The sequence below is a fragment of the Zootoca vivipara genome, chromosome 2 (genome assembly GCF_963506605.1).
Source record: "Zootoca vivipara chromosome 2, rZooViv1.1, whole genome shotgun sequence".
Classification (NCBI taxonomy): Eukaryota; Metazoa; Chordata; class Lepidosauria; order Squamata; family Lacertidae; genus Zootoca; species Zootoca vivipara.
In genome coordinates, this window is record NC_083277.1 from 88,578,051 (window position 1) to 88,594,451 (window position 16,401).

Sequence of the window (16,401 nt, forward strand, 5' to 3'; positions counted from 1 at the left end):
TGGAGGCAGAGCATAGCGAACATGGTTAGTAGCATGGAGTGGCCCCAGAACTCCATAAAAAGAAAAGGATCTTCAAGCACTAAAGTTCCTTTGAGGATTAGCATTGACTGCTAAAACCACGCCAGTTTATATGGCAGGTGTGCCACTATTTCTGTTGACTTACACAAGGCCTTTGATTCTGCTACTTTGGTTTAACCGGGATCTGGAGTACGTCGCCAGTGTTGATTGCATGTGTCATTTAATTTTTTTCATACTAAACTTTTTTTTTTTTACATCCATATAGGAATTGGAAGTATCCAAGAGAACCTTTGGGATGATCTTAACCAAAAATGGAAGATGAGTTTCTTTTGGACAATTGCCCAAATGGCCGGGTCAGCGTTTTGAACAGATGCCCACCCTTGCGATCTCCCTTGAAAGTGACTGCCCATACAGAGAAGTGTTCCAGGGAAAAAGCTGTTTGTCATGGAGCTGAATTAATGCCCTTCCCACATGTGTGTGGTGTCTCGAGCTGTTAACAGCTTGGCAAATGTCCCTGCGCTGGCAGGGAGACACTGAACAAAATGCTTGCCTTAAGCTTCAGCAAGGAAGAAATTTCATTCCAGGGTTGGTTGCTAAATTCTTCAAGAGAAGCACAGAATATGAATAGAGTTATCTTTTCCTGTTTTCCATCCAGCAATTCCCTGAGCGTTGCACTGTGAACTTTTGACCTATTTGGCCAACTGTCTGCAACTTGATCATTCTGTGCCCTTCATTTGGCAGAAACGCACTCTCCTGCCATGCTCTTGTGCAGTCCTGTGGGATTTGTGCAGAAGAAGTGTCCAGCAGTTTGTGCCCTGTGCGAATGAGTGGGCATGTGCATTCAATTTAAATGATCTTCCTCAGGCATTAAAACAAGCCAACTCTCAGCAGCTTTCTGTCTCCTTCCTTCATCATGTCCCAACACTCTTTCTGACTCTCTTCCTTCTCCCAGACTCCCTGAACCAAAGCCATCCTTTCCCGGACATCAAAACCCACAGCTGGGCAAGGCCTGCATTGGGAAGCACCAAACTGTCACAAAACAGCAGCAAGCTTTTGAGTTCTCTGAAAGTCTTCACCAGGTGAGATGAAATAGTGGGTGGTGGGAATGGAGGACTAGGGAAAATACCCCCATTATAAAAAAATTAGTCTGGATGTTGTAGCCAAAAGGTCAGCTTGCAGACTGAATATGACTGCATACAAACCATTCATTTAAAGCACATGGCTTTCCCCAAAGAATCTTGGGAGGTCTTGTTTACCCCTCCCAGAGCTACAATCCCCAGGACCCTTAACAAACTGCAGGTCCCAGGAGCCTGTGGGAAAGCAATGTGCTTTAATCATAGCTGCCAAGTTATCCCTTTTTTACAGGGATTTTCCCTTATGCTGAATAGGCTTTCTCGCGAGAAAAGCGAAAACTTGGCAGCTATGGCTTTAATGCACTGTGTGTTTGCAGCCTATGCCTCTGTTACGTGCTACAAGCTTCGCAGTTTCCCAGTCTCTAGTCTGGGTGCCTCTCTATCTTCTGGCCACAACCCCCACTGCTGTTTCAGTTTAAAGTCTTCTGCCACATCATCTGGGTCAGAAAAGCCACAGCACCTCCAGATTCAAAGGAGGGAAATAAATCTCTCTTGCACAAAAACAGGCAGCATATAAATCTTGAGTACTGATCAGAGAGGGAAAACCGATAACGCAGAGGGTCGATTAATGAGCCCAGTGTCGAGAGCACAAAGAGTCACTTGATTGTTCAAGATAAAACTACCATATTTACAAAAGAGCCATGAGAGAGAGGAATTCTCCTTTAGGCACAGGAACCAAATGGATTTCTCCCACCTACTCTTTCCCCCTCTCTGCTTCCCCTCCCCTCCCCTCCCCAAATGTAAGCGATGAGAGGAGGTTTGTTGGTCAATGAACCTTGTCTTAAGAGGCATGGAATTGGGATGACGCAGTTGTTTTGCGGAAAGCTCGCTGGGCTCAGGATACAGTTTGGCTTTCAAATGAACAAGGGGGATAGCAAGCAGCCTTGAAAGGGCAAATCAAGAGTGAGCCTACAGGTGCTCTTCATCTCCTCGGGCTTAGTGTCAAGATGCGTGGGATGTTCTCTGGCCATGTGTAGTGTTCTGTGCGTGGGTGTTCACAAATTGCAAACATTTTTTTTTAATGCAGCTGTAGAGGCCCTCCTGTGAGTGGGGGGGGGGGAGGGAGAGGCTCCTTAATTCTATCCCATCAGTGGAAATGGGCATTGGCAAGAATCTTTCCACTGAACGGGAGGAGCAGGTTAATTCCCCCAAATAATTGGAAGAATGGTGGGGATAATTTGATGTAGCACCAGGGAGATTGCTCTGTCAGCACAAGCATTTCTGCTTGGTTGATGGAACGACCTCCCCTCCCCTCCCTTCATGTGCTGTTCTGTAGTTTCTCCCATTCCCCCCTAAGCCAATTTGGGGGTGCATGGGGGTGAGGAGAGGGGGGAAAGCCCAGTTGTACTAACAGAAAAGTCCTTGCATGGGCTTCTACTAGCAGAACCGGTTAGCTGAAACTGGGCAAACATCTGCCCATTTTGCCTCATATCTCAGGTTCTAAGTATGTTTAAAATGTACCATGTGGGCTTTATAAAGCTGGGAATCTGTGGGTTATTCAGTGGGGCAAATTTCCCCCTCCCCCTTGTGGATGCCCATGCTGTGGAGGCTCCAGTTTGAAGCAGTTTGCAACAAACAAACAAACAAACAAACAAACAAACAAACGGAGGGTAGGCTCCTTAACCTTCTCCCCGCTTGCATTTTACATTTTAAACCAGGGCTGGAAAACTCTTGGCCCTTCAGATATGGCAAATAGTAATGCTTTTCTCATCAAGACCTTCAAATATTAAGTCCCATTACTCCCCGCTCCCTTTGTGCCTATGGAATTATTTAAAAGACTTGCATAAGACCAGAACATCAAAATCAGGCATTACACATCATTGCAATGGCTAGGATTCTGCATACAAAGTCATGGAAAAGTAAACCTGATAAAGAACTAAATATTAGCCAGATGGTATAAATAAATAAATAAATTATTATTGTTGTTATTATTATTAAACTTAGAAAATGTTAGAGAAGTTCTTCATTAATGGTGGCTCAATATATAAAAGGAGGACTAAGCATTTCAGATAAAATTTAAGTATTTATAGATGGACTAAATTTATAAACTGAATGTTTAGGTAAACATTTGTCAAAAAAGGTGGGAAATGACAGGTAACAGCCTTATCCACATATAGTTTTATCACTCATCCTAAGTTTCTTCATACTCAATATATGTTAAATATCATATTTCATTTTTAAGTAGTCCAGAAACATCTGGAGATTCCACATCACTGTGCTAAACATTCTTCCCCAGTAATTGCTTTCCCTGCCTTTTAAAACATGGTTGCTCTATAATCCTTTGTTTTGTTTTTAACACAGAGAAATGTCCTTACTTGACAGGTTGCAACCTGGAGATTCTCCTTTTTACTTTTGAAATGTGTTGCTGAATTCTACTCCTCCCTCCCTTGGTACTGTTATCTGCTTCTCTCACCTGTCCACATGTGCCACGAGGGATAGGAAAACATGCCCATTTCTCATAGCTGCCAAGTTTTTCCTTTTCTTGCGAGGAAGCCTATTCAGCATAAGGGAAAATCCCTTTAAAAAAGGGATAACTTGGCAGCTATGCCATTTCTCATTCCCTCATTTTTCCAATCTTAAGTTCAGCTCTGCACATTCCCACATCAGTTTCTAATTGTCTTGAAAAATAAATAAAATAAAGCCCTTTTGAAAATTCATCAGCATTTTAGTGCCACTTTCTCCCAACATACACATTTTTGTGAAGCAATTTTTCCTGAACACAGCACATTTTTGTTTGTTATCTTTGCATTTTTGTGCATTTTTGTGCCCTAGTAGGGGGAAACACATTGCAAAATTCAGAGGAGAGCAATTTCCCCCCCCCCCAAAAAAAAGTGCAAATCAGGTAGTGCAAATGCGAATGGCATCAAATTTCTGCTCTATCCATATGTACCACCCAGCAGAAAGATAGGAGGCTGGACAGCTTGGATGAAGGGGAAATGGTTATGGCCCTAGTCTTCCAAGTCTGAAGCAAATCCAAAATAAAGGAGGGTTCTCCACATCACAATCTGGCAACCCCACACCAGCTTCAAGAGGGTTTTTGTATTAACAAAAAACACACCATAAGAATGGGAAACAAATCTCATGGGAGGGGGAACCCATTCACCTCATTTAAAAAGATTTCTACGCAACAAGATGCAGCCTTTTCTCTTCTGTATTCTTGTTCCTCTGGCTCTGCTGCCTAGTTTCTCCACCGGCCACCCTCCATACAGCAATATTTTCAGTCCTGACTATGGCCCAGCTCTGAAGCTTCAGTTAAATGTCTAGTGCTATAAGCCTGGGGGTGCAGAAGGAGCCTGCTGGCAAGGAAGCAATTTCTCTTATATTAATTATTGTGATTATGGCTATCACCACCATCACTTATTTATGAATCACCTTCTAAACAAACGTCTCAAGGTGATTTACAGTAAAGATTTCTTGAGGTCAAAGGCAGAGAAGACCAAGTACTGAAGGCTCTTCCAAATGAACTGTTTACTGAACATGCGTCCCTATTTGGTTGCTGGGACGCCAGGTGACGTTGCACCAAAGCAAGGGTCACTCCACACTTTCCGTTGCATTTTCTTGTCGCCTTCCTTGCTGCAAAAAGTCTGACTCCCCCCCCTCCGCGAAGCAGGTTTGCTGCACAATCTGCATGACCTCAATTTAACACTGTGTGATTGAATCCCAATGCAGAATAGTCGCTTCAGAATATTCAAGGGGCCTTTCTGGGAGACAAAAGTAAATAGCACTGATGCTCATGCTATTCTTAGCACTAGAGCAACCCTAGCCTGACCCTGGGAAGCAGTGCGCTCTTCTGTACCCTTGCAAGAGATGTGGTCAGGTTAGGCTTCCTGTACGGCAGAAGAACGAGGCTGCAGGGGTCTTAGCTGCTCGTAGCATCACACACACACCAGTATATGAGTACTCTAGCACAGCCTCCAGCTACACTTCTTTAAAAATAAAAAAGGATGAGGAAAGGTGTTGTGAAGTGATGGGGAAAAGCTGAAACAGCAGCAACCAAAGGCTGTGGGTCCTGGTTGGCATTTCCCTCCCCATACTGTTGTCCTCCCTTCCCCATATAACATGAGTACATCTATTGCAGTGAGTCTGGCTTGGGTCATTCAGTGCTTTCTGAGTCCAAATCCATCCACTTCAGCCAAGGGGTTCTCTTGCGAGCACAAAGCACAAATTCACAGCTGATAGGAAGGTGTTATTACCTGGGGATAAATTGCTTTTAAAGAAGAAGAAGAAGAAGAAGAAGAAGAAGAAGAAGAAGAAGAAGAAGAAGAAGAAGAAGAAGAAGAAGAAGAAGAAGAGGAAGAAGAAGAAGAAGAAGAAGAAGAAGAAGAAGAGGAAACTCTTCTGACAACTACTGATCACTTACTTCTGCGTCATCTATGTTTTAGTTGGCATTGGTAGCTGCCCACTAAAACGTGAGGAGACTCATTAGCCCTGTGTAGGGCAATATATGCACAGAGCATGGGGGATCAGGTTTGTGCTTGCTAGCCATGCCCAGTCTTCACCCACAGCTCATAATTTATGTGTTCAAACATGTGCAGTTTCTAAGCATACTGTGCATGTCCTCCATTTTCGCATTGTGGAGGACATACATCCATGTTGGGGTCAGAGGCTTGCACATGACATTTTACTGCCTGAGGCAAATGACAAGATGACACCCCACCACCACCGTAACATTCTAGATACAAAAGCTGAGCAGACTGGCAGCTGAATCTTACTTTGACAAGGGCAACAAGGGGAAAGCATCCTCCACTGCACCTGTGAGCAGCAGACTAGCTTATGAGGCTCTTACAGTGGATGCTTCATGTGTTGCCAAACTCTATCCACTTTCCTGCCCCTATCACCTGCCACCTAAGGCGGCTGCCTCACTCTGCCTCATGGTGAAGCTGGCCCTGGATGGGGAGTTTGTATATAGACCACTGCATGGATGTTCCAGTCAATATGTGGAAGTCTGGTTATAGTGGCTCTTGCTTTGCCTGTGTAGCAGGCCCATGCTGCTGCATCAGAACAAACACCTTGGGTTAACCTGTGACACTAGTGAGCATCTACAGGTAATCTTGGATTGGCATGGCAGCCATTACACCCTATCTCAATTCACAAATGCCACATTTGCCAGGACAATGACTCACAGAACTGGCCTCTATGTTAAGCCTGTTGTCTGCCTTGCTTCTAATCAGCTGGTAGCGCAACAGAACAAATGATATAAATATGATGGTGCCTCCCTACCTAGGAACACTAATCAACAATAATAATTTTCCTTCCTAGGTTGAATAAGTGTGTGTGTGTGTGTGTGTGTGTGTGTGTGTGTGTGTGTGTCTTAAAGTGTCTTGCATAAACCAAGAGATGTTTTGTAATGACATCATCCATGCTGAAAGTCTTTCATAAGACAACAGAGCTGATTGAAATCTAGCCTTTTGAGTCAACGGGTGATGAATTCACTTGGTTCCTGATGAAAATATGGCTTTTCAAAAATTGCAGACTGGAGGCACAAAGTTATCTGAATGAGACTGCTATCCAGAAGGTGGTTTAAGGCAAGACACTTAAGGAGCAACATGAATGGGAAAATGTGCATCTAGAGGGAGAACAGTGGTCTGATTAAGTGGTAAAATAAGCCAACAGTTAAATGTTCCGCACTCATATGCTGATGCTATGCATTTGTTGAAGCTATGGAATACAGCGGACTTTTAATAGGTTTTTAGAGCACCTATGAAGGTTTGAGCGGTGGACACAAAAGGTACAAAAGGACACAAAAAGGTTTATAGGTACTGTTTTTCATGTCTCCTCTGTGAAGCCCAAGACGTATAGGTGGTAGAAGGGGGGGGGGGCGGGGAGAATAGCAAAAGTGAAATGAACAACTTGGAAATGGACAACATTTAAAAAATAAACCTGTGTTGAAATAAATGAAGCCTGGTGTAGAAAACCTGAAATCACACATATAGTGTCTCTAATTGCAATTGTACAAGAAAAGCAATAGCCGGCAGGGAAGAGATAAAGAACTTGCCGTGCAAAGCCTTATAAAAGCAACAAGTTACATGCTGCACAACATACCATTAAATAAGCTCCGCTCGTGAACATGCCGCACTGATTTGCGTATGCAGAAATGCCAGCCCAATGGAACATTCACGTTCTAAAATGTATCATTGCTAAAATGGCAAATTTTCTTACCTGTTTGATCAGAAACAGCATTGTGATTGCAAAGACGGGTGTGGGACATGTCCCAGAGTACAGCTTCATGGTGCAGAAGAATACTGGGTGTTCCAATGTGATCCAGGGTGGCAAATTTGTATGCTCAAGCAAGTCACTGACTCTTGCAACCCAGTTAGCTTGTGATCTCCTTTAGCAATCTCGGTCACACATGCTGTGTTCTTTAAAAATATCTCCACTTTCAAAGAGTGGCTCTTTACCCATTAGAATAAGTTCCTGGATGTCAGCAAAAAGCAACAGATAATCAATCTGCTCCAACCTGCAGAGTTCTTAGAATCGGGTTTCCTTTTGCTTCTTCTGTGTTGAAAGAAAAAAAGGGGGGGCAGTGAGAATTTAGTATAAACTTTACAAGCACATCTGCTTTTTGTTGCCGATCCTCTCAGCCAATGAGGAATAAGAAAAGCATCATGAAGGACTCAGGATTGGAGTTCTGTTCTCATGACACTCCTAAGTGCCCACTGATTTGGAAAGGACTTGTGTCACTGGGAAACTTTATCTGGAAGACGGTTGCTGAAAAGGTGGTCCTGGAGCAAATATGAGCATGGAAAGACTATTTCTGCAGCAAACTGACAGGCCATTTCCTGGAAAGCTGCCAATATGCAAGCAGCTGAGCAATATTCTTTAGCTCTGCCCCCCTCCCCACTACCGCCCCGAGGTGACTGGACAGAGACTTGAAATATGTCAGCAAGAGGAAATTAAGCCCTCCCACTCTCTCCAACCCGCTTGGGGCTGAATGAGAAGAATATATAGGAATCAATCCTGTGGACTTGCTAACTTTCTTGCATGAGACCCGCTCAGTCTACAGGGACGTTTTTCCTACATCTGATTGTTTACAATTGGCTTGTCCCAAGAATGTTGAAGGTGGTTAAACATCCTGGTTGAAGGACCTGAATGCAGCAGGCAAGGATTCATGGCCATCAATGTATACTAACTGGAAACCAGGAAGTTTATTATAGTTATTTTAAATATATATTTACAATATAGATCCTGGAAAGTAGTGACAAAGAAAAGGATCTGAGTTCACGATGAATAACCTTGCAGAAAATAGTCTTTGATCACAATGCTGTGATTTGGATTGTTGGTTCTACACTGGTGTGTAAGCCTTGCAAATCCGAAAGACTTTGGGCAGGACTAGGAGACCTTTGACCCTCCAGGGGTTGTTAGACTCCAACTCCCATCAGCCCTAAGCCAGTGTGTCCAATGGTTTCCCACCCCTGAGCTCTTTTTTTGCATTAGCATGGGGCTGCAGTTCAATTTACCATTTATTGGCTGCGCTTCAGAGCAAAGACAAACCCACACAATGCAGTGGGCACCCAACCCATGCACCGATTACTCACAGATGCAGAGTTGTTGGTGTCCGAGTGAAATCTGCATTTGCCACTGTGGTCTTCCAGCACATTTAAGAAATCTGACATGGGTTCATATACCGTAGAGATGAGTCTAAAGGACAGTATAATTACCAGTTACAGGTAGGTAGCTGTGTTGGTCTGACGTAGTCGAAACAAAATAAAAAATTCCTTCCAGCAGCACCTTAGAGACCAACTAAGTTTGTCATTGGTATGAGCTTTCATGTGCATGCACACTTCTTCAGATACACATGGTATAATTACCAGTTTTCAAAGACAAGCACCCATGATCTGCTAGAGACTGTCGAAGGAGATAACCCAAGAGTCAAACTAGACATACAACATGTGTGTGTTTAAAGCTTGATGGCCACTTTGCTTATTGAAAAGCAGCTTCAGGAGGGAGCGATTTAGAGCATAGAGGGTTTTCTGGGGGGAGGTTATACCCACAGGCCAATTTTCAGCTCCAAATCATGCTCATTCAAGGTTCTGTCGCTCATGCTGTGTTCCAGACCAGCAAACTTTGCTGCAAACCTGAACATGGTATTGCAAACCTGAACATGGAACTTGCAGTGGGGGCTGGTGGGGTGTTTGGGGTTTTTTGGGGGGGAGATTTAGAATATTGTCCAAAAGAACCCATCCCACTGCTTCTCTGTTCAAAGTTGCCCCATCCTAAAGCTGCTGAAGTACAGTTTGGCCTTCAACATGAGTCCATCATCCATTGCATATCGACTGTTTTCTATCAATTTATTCCACAGACCAGCACGATCCCAAGTATGATCAGAGTCAGAGGTCCTGTCTCCCTCACTCCAGCCTTAATGGCACCCAGCCACTGAATTGCTCCCCACCCTCGAACTGCTGCACACACCACTTTCCTTGGACTATTAGCAGAAAGCCCAGCTGCAGGCCTTCGTTAAGAAGCCCTGCCAGGCAGGGGTATAGAACCCTGCTGAATAAACATTGCAGGTTTCCAAAAATAACATTTAAGTACTCTTAAATTTTGCAAATCAAGTGTATCTATGCAAACGTTGGGTAATTTGTATAATGTAGTCTGATGAGATTTGGGTTTTGGCGAGTGCAACAATGTGTAGAAAGTTCAGTAGAGAACTCTGCCCTACGTATTAGTCCCCCTATATCTGTGGGAAGTCTAATGAAGCACAGTATGTTCTGTAAGCTCTTGATATGTGTCACAGCCTTGACTCCAAAAGGTGGGGGGAAATAATTAGGTAGCAGCTATTTTTGCACTGATCTTGACTAATAGGGTGGAATTGGTTGAAAATGGAGGCTGATTGTCAAATGGGGAGAAAACATTCATTACACGAGTTTTCAAAAGAAAGGGAAGGCGTGGGAACAATGTAATAAGGAAAGCGGACATGAACAAAGTCTTTAAATGAGCGGCGTTTGAATTTCAAAAGGCCAAATTAAGGTGGTCGGGGGTGGGGCATGGTGCAGTTCCCCCAAATAAGGTCCCCCTTCTCTGAAAAGGAACACCCGAAGTAAAATACAACAAAATAATAATATTTTAATAAAATCTAACAAATTTGTAGGAAGAACTACATTTCCCTATTCCAGCTGTTTTATATGTCCTTCTGTATCTTCGAGGGTCCTGTGGTTTAGAACTGGAAGCGCCCACTTTCCCCTCATTACTTAAATAAGGACAGTGAAGGAAGACAATCTAGGCATATGTAGGCAACTTGCAGCCCTCAGCCTAATGAGCCAGAGGGGAGAGGCATGATTTTTGCACGCCCCTCAGCCTGCACCCTTAGCAGGGGCCAACCTAACCAACCCCTAGGTATGCCCCTGAGGGTGACCAGGAAGAGCACCTAAAACCCAACTACACACTTCCTTTTCTCTATCTTAAAATGTCTTACTAGAAAGACATCTTGGCCTGAGGCAGGGAAAGTAACATGGGTGCTTATGCTCACATCTTTTCCTGACTTAATTTGGGAGAAACTGGAAATTGGCATAAGGAGATAGATCCATCTTCTCACTCGTCACTTGGTTGGTGGACACGATCTACAAGGTGTAACCAGTGCAGAGGTACTTTATGTCTTGTAGGATTGCTAGCCTGGCTGATGGTTAGGAAAACTAAAGGAAAAATCACCCACGGAAAGCAGTATCTTAATGTGAAGCTCAACATCAAAAAAACCAAGATCATGGCCACTGGTCCCATCACCTCCTGGTAAATTTTTACTTTCTTGGGCTCCTTGATCACTGCAGATGGTGACAGCAGTCACGAAATTAAAAGACGCCTGCTTCTTGGGAGAAAAGCAATGACAAACCTAAACAGCATCTTAAAAAGCAGAGACATCACCTTGCCGACAAAGGTCCGTATAGTTAAAGCTATGGTTTTCCCAGTAGTGATGTATGGAAGTGAGAGTTGGACCATAAAGAAGGCTGATCGCCGAAGAATTGATGCTTTTGAATTGTGGTGCTGGAGGAGACTCTTGAGAGTCCCATGGACTACAAGAAGATCAAACCTATCCATTCTTAAGGAAATCAGCCCTGAATGCTCACTGGAAGGACAGATCGTGAAGCTGAGGCTCCAATACTTTGGCCACCTCATGAGAAGAGAAGACTCCCTGGAAAAGACCTTGATGTTGGGAAAGATGGAGGGCACAAGGAGGAGGGGACGACAGAGGACGAGATGGTTGGACAGTGTTCTCGAAGCTACCAACATGAGTTTGACCAAACTGCGGGAGGCAGTAGAAGACAGGAGTGCCTGGCGTGCTCTGGTCCGTGGGGTCATGAAGAGTCGGACACGACTAAACAACAACAACTACAACATGTTAAAGATGCAAAAGTGAGCATGCTTTTATGCAATGAAAGGAAGGGAAGGGGGATAGAGAGAGAAACTAATGTGGCACCACCAGGAGTTTTGTAACGGTAAGGAATCTCAGGGAAAACACAGAGAAGCACAGGCATAAAATGAACTGCAATTAGAAAGAGTTGTTAGCATTAGGAAGTAGGATTTTTAAAGGCACATTAAAGGAGCCTGAAGAATTGTGTGCAGGGGAATTGTATCAGGTATGCCTTATGCCTCATTTCTCAAATGTTCTGGAATATGTGTTTGGTAAATCAGTACAGAGAACAGGAGTGTCATTTATCTCATACTGTATACTGCTGCAAGCCTCTATATTCAACGTTGAATTCATATGTTCCACAGGTCTGGGACATGTTTTCCTTGGTTTGGTGAAGGGGAAGGGGAAGACAGCAGCAAAACACAGCCAGTTGCTGTGTGATCTGCATAACCCACTGGGAGGCAGGGGTATTCGTGTGATCAGCATTGGCAGTAGATCTACAGTGAGATTGTTATTATTCTAGTATTTATTTATATCCCTCCTTTCCCCCCAATTTGGGATTCAATGTGGCTTACACAAATTAAACTGTAGAAAAGACAATAAAAATGTTAATGAACCCCTACAGAATTAAAATAATATTAAAAGATCCACAATAAAAACATCACAGCACCAGCTCTTTCCTCAAAAACATTTGGTTCCCAAAGGCCTGCTGGAATAGAAAGGTCTTCACTGCTGGCAGAAGGACAGCAAGGAGGAAGCCAGTCCAACTTCTCTAGGACACACAGAGAAGGGGACACAATTTCCCCCACCCCACAACACAATAGCTTGACTGAGATGCTCTAGTCTAGACCTTAATAGCACTTCCACGATGATAAATGCTCTCTGCACAGATGGCCTAAGATCAGGGATGGGAACTTGTGACCCTCCAGATGTTGTTGGACCACATTCTAACCACTGGCCATGCCAGCTGGGAATGATGGAAGTTAGAGCCCAACACTAGCTGGAAGGCCACTGGTCCCTGCCTAAGAACATCAAGGGTATGCAAGATCTCACATACTTCTTTCAAGTACCATGTAGTCATACAGAAACAGAAGTGTGATACAATCTCTTTTTCTAACCAAGGCAATAGCTCACTATCTTCCTTGATTTATCTTTGTTTGTCAACTGAAGATCACCCATACTGCAGCGACCTCTTCATCTGAAAACCACAAAAAAATCTTGTGGCATCTTAAAAATGAATAGAACCTGTTGCGGTTTTAAGGTTCCACAAACCTGTTACTTTTGCTACAATAGTCATGGAATTACCCCCTCCAGACATTTTGTCTAGGGTTGCCAGACTCAATAGAGGACAGGACTTCTGTGCCTTTAATTGCCCTGCTCTCTTTTGAGTCTGGAAACCTTAAAGAGAAACCAGCAGACCCTTTGCTTGGAAATTAAACAAAGGGTCTGCTGGTTTCTCTTTAAGGTTTCCAGACTCAAAAGAGAGCAGGGCAATTAAAGGCACAGAAGTCCTGTCCTCTATTGAGTCTGGCAACCCTAATTTTGTCATTTTTAAAAAAAAGTATATTCTCACCTTTACAGAGGATTTCAATTTGTCTCTGAGACTGCCCAGCTTCAGCATAGTGAGAAAATCAAGTGATCCCAGACCTGAGTAGAATTGTTATGTGAACATAATTCAGGCTTCTATATAGCCACTTCCTGTTCACCAGTGGTGAGTAAAAATTACTTCCAGGTGACCAAGTGGGGGAGGGGCAAAGCTTTGGGGATTTTGTCCTAATTGGAGTGATTAGCCACTCATGGTTAACAAATATATGCCTGGGGTACTTTTGTGGCTTTGTTTGCAATGCATTACACTGAAGCACACTGAATTAATTGCACACCCTGCTGCAGACCTGTGTTAAAAGCTCTGCCAAGAAACTGAATACAACCTTTTAAAGGGCTAAATGGGTCATACAAGCCATAAGATGGAGAGGTCGGAGGGCTGACCTTTAATGTCGGAGGAGAGCAAAATCACCGAGCAGCCATTTCCGCCTTAGCCCCACTCCAATAGTGAAAGTGAAGTGGCCCAAGGTATTTTGCTGCTTGAGGCAAAGGACAAACATGCCCCTCCTTCAGTTCCACACACAGAAATTGATTGGCATGAGCGCTGAATCTTACTTGAGCACTGGGAATGGGACATTCTCCTTTGCCAGGAGGACAGCTGGTTAAGTTAGTGGAGGAAAGGATAGGCTGTTTAGCACACACAACCCTGTTCTCCAACACCCTTAATGGCACCACCACCATGGGCGTACCCAGGATCAAAACTAGGGGGGGCAAGGGGAGGGGCCACAAAGTGGGCGGGAACAGCGAACTCGCGCTCCGCCGGGCTGTGCCCCTCCCTGAGCGCGAGTTCAGCGTTCCTGCCCGCCGCACCGCGCTCTCTGGTTCCCCGCCGCGCTTGGCCTTGCCAGAGGGCGCGACGGGGAGCTGGAGGGAGGGTGCGGCGCGGTGCGGCGGGAATGGCGAACTCGCGCTCCGCCGGGCTGTGCTCCGCCTCTGCCCACCAGCCCTGCTTCTAGAGTAGGGCAGCTGCCCTAACTTGCCGCATGGTGGGTACGCCCTTGACCACCACTTTTGATGCCTGAGGCAGCTGCCTCATTTTGCCTAAAGTGGAGGTCTGGCCTTGCTTGGGGGACAACGGCTAAACACATCCCAAAGTAGAAAGGTCAGATTGGGAGGGAGTCAGATTTTACTGCCCCATCCCTTCCATTTGACACAAAAAAGTACACAGACACTTTGTGGCCAAACAAGTCAATTCAGGGAGATCTAGTCACTGCCCCCAAATCAACTAAGTTACTAAAACAAGTATGTGGAGGCTAAGCCAAAATTCAGCACACCACACTGCCTAAATTAGCTAAAACAGAAAAAAAGAAAAGAAAAGTTTATTGGCTTGGCATTTAATTTGAGCTCCTCTTTCCCTTTTCTTTTGGAATCTTCCTAATGCTTGCCTCACTTGCAAATTGCAGCAGGTTTTTGTTTTCCCCAGTGCCTGTACTCACTCCCACACCACCTCAAAGTTTAGGCCATATATAACAAGAAAACATCATGTTTAAAAATATAATGCCACAGTGAAAGAATGGGCACTGTACATTACTACTGGAGCAGGGAGAAAATAATGTTTGGTTTGTTCAAGCCGTGATGTAATACTTACACTAAATGGATAAGTGCAGAAGGAAAAGGGGATTAAACAAAAATCCAAAGGAAATGAATCTGTTATGACGAATCCCTGATCGTCCATTACTTGCGGTGACCTTGAACAAATCAGTGTCTCTCAGCTCCGGCTTTATAAAATGGGAATAGAAATGTTATTGGAATGCCTGCAGTAATTAACGTGGCCCACAATCTTAAACTGATGTTTAAGGGTTTAATCAAATGGAAGCGCCATCTCCTCCTGTAGTTCAAAAATCTAAGTGCTCTGACTGCGCAATTTTATGTGTGTTTACTCAAGAGGTACAGTCCATGAAATTCAATGGGGCTCGCTTCTCAGAAAGTGTGCAGCAAGGCTTAACTGAGGGCAGATCCACACCATACATTTAAAGGACACCCAGTGCACATTTAAATTGCATGGCTCCCCCTCACCCGGGAACTGTAGTTTCCCCCCTCACAGAGCTACACTTCCTAGTAACCTTGACAAACTACAGCTCCCTGGATTCTTGAAATCACATGCTTTAAATGTGCACTGGATGTCCGACACTCTAACACAGGGGTTCCCAAACTAAGGCCCGTGGGCCGGATGCGGCCCAATCGCCTTCTAAATCCGGCCTGCGGATTTCAGCATGTTTTTACATGAGTAGAATGTGTCCTTTTATTTACAATGCATTTCTGGGTTATTTGTGGGGCCTGCCTGGTGTTTTTACATGAGTAGAATGTGTCCTTTTATTTAAAATGCATCTCTGGGTTATTTGTGGGGCATAGGAATTTGTTCATATTTTTTTCCAAAATATAGTCTGGCCCCCCACAAGGTCTGAAGGACAGTGGACTGGCCCCCAGCTGCAAAAGTTTGCTGACCCCTGCTCATAGCTGCCAAGTTTTCCCTTTTCTCGCGAGGAAGACTATTCAGCATAAGGGAAAATCCCTTTAAAAAAGGGATAACTTGGCAGCTATGCCCCTGCTCTAACAGTTAACTCCTACATCGCACTGGCTCTTTCCCATGCTATTTCCCTGGGCTCCAAGGGAAGTACCACCCGGTTCAGCAGCACCAGGACTTAGGCAGAGGGTGCAAAACTTGACTTTCCAAACAAAGCATTTGGCACCTTTCCCAAGATAGTCAGGAAAGCAAGTCCTCCTATGTTGACTTTGCACTTAATCTAATTCCTAAGTATCAACAGAGGAGTGTGGGTGTGTTTTCATTCTTTGCTCCCCTTGCCCGCATTTCCTTTCTCACCTTTCCCTAGCCTGATCCCTGCCTCTGTGTGGTTTTGGGTCTTAGCTTTCCAGCGCTGTGGCGCGTGAGTTGATAAAAAGTGATCACTCCTGGGGCTGACGCCTGTTTGCGGCTTTTCACCTGGCGCTCTGTCTCCTTACCCCCACCCCCACCCCCGTGCTTTTTTTCGGGGGAGGGTGGCTGGGCTCCCATTGCTCCGCGGGGAAAGAAATACACTCTGTATGCTCAGAGGCATTCTTGGAGAGCCTCCTCGCGCTGAGCTCAGGCAGAGGCGGCGGGTTTTTAAGGCTCAGCCCTGTTCATCCCCGGCTCCCATCCTACGCCGGGGGGGGGGGAGGCGTCTTCGCAGCTCTGCCCACCTGCTCGCCTCACCTTCAGAAATGGCCAGCGGCAGTCTGGTGACTGGCTGGATACTGCGGGGAGAACCGGCGATTTGAGAGCGGGGTTTTTTCACCAGCGAGCAGGGGCTTAGCCAAGAGGCGCGC

At 44.8% G+C, this 16,401-nt stretch overlaps 1 protein-coding gene across 2 annotated transcripts in view; it reads right to left on the bottom strand.

Moving 5' to 3' along the window:
• The window catches only part of GLP2R (glucagon like peptide 2 receptor), a 39,328-nt gene that overhangs the window by 22,643 nt on the left and 284 nt on the right, over positions 1-16,401 (bottom strand). The window contains exons 1-2 of one of the 2 annotated variants that reach the window (XM_035104608.2): positions 8,687-8,948; positions 7,311-7,646 (exon numbers count right to left, since the gene is read on the bottom strand). In XM_035104608.2, the coding sequence (XP_034960499.1) occupies positions 7,311-7,379 (69 nt within the window). In that variant the 5' untranslated portion in view covers positions 7,380-7,646; positions 8,687-8,948. Of the gene's footprint in view, positions 1-7,310; positions 7,647-8,686; positions 8,949-16,401 lie in introns of those variants that run through there. The other variant, XM_035104607.2, reaches the window with a different exon arrangement.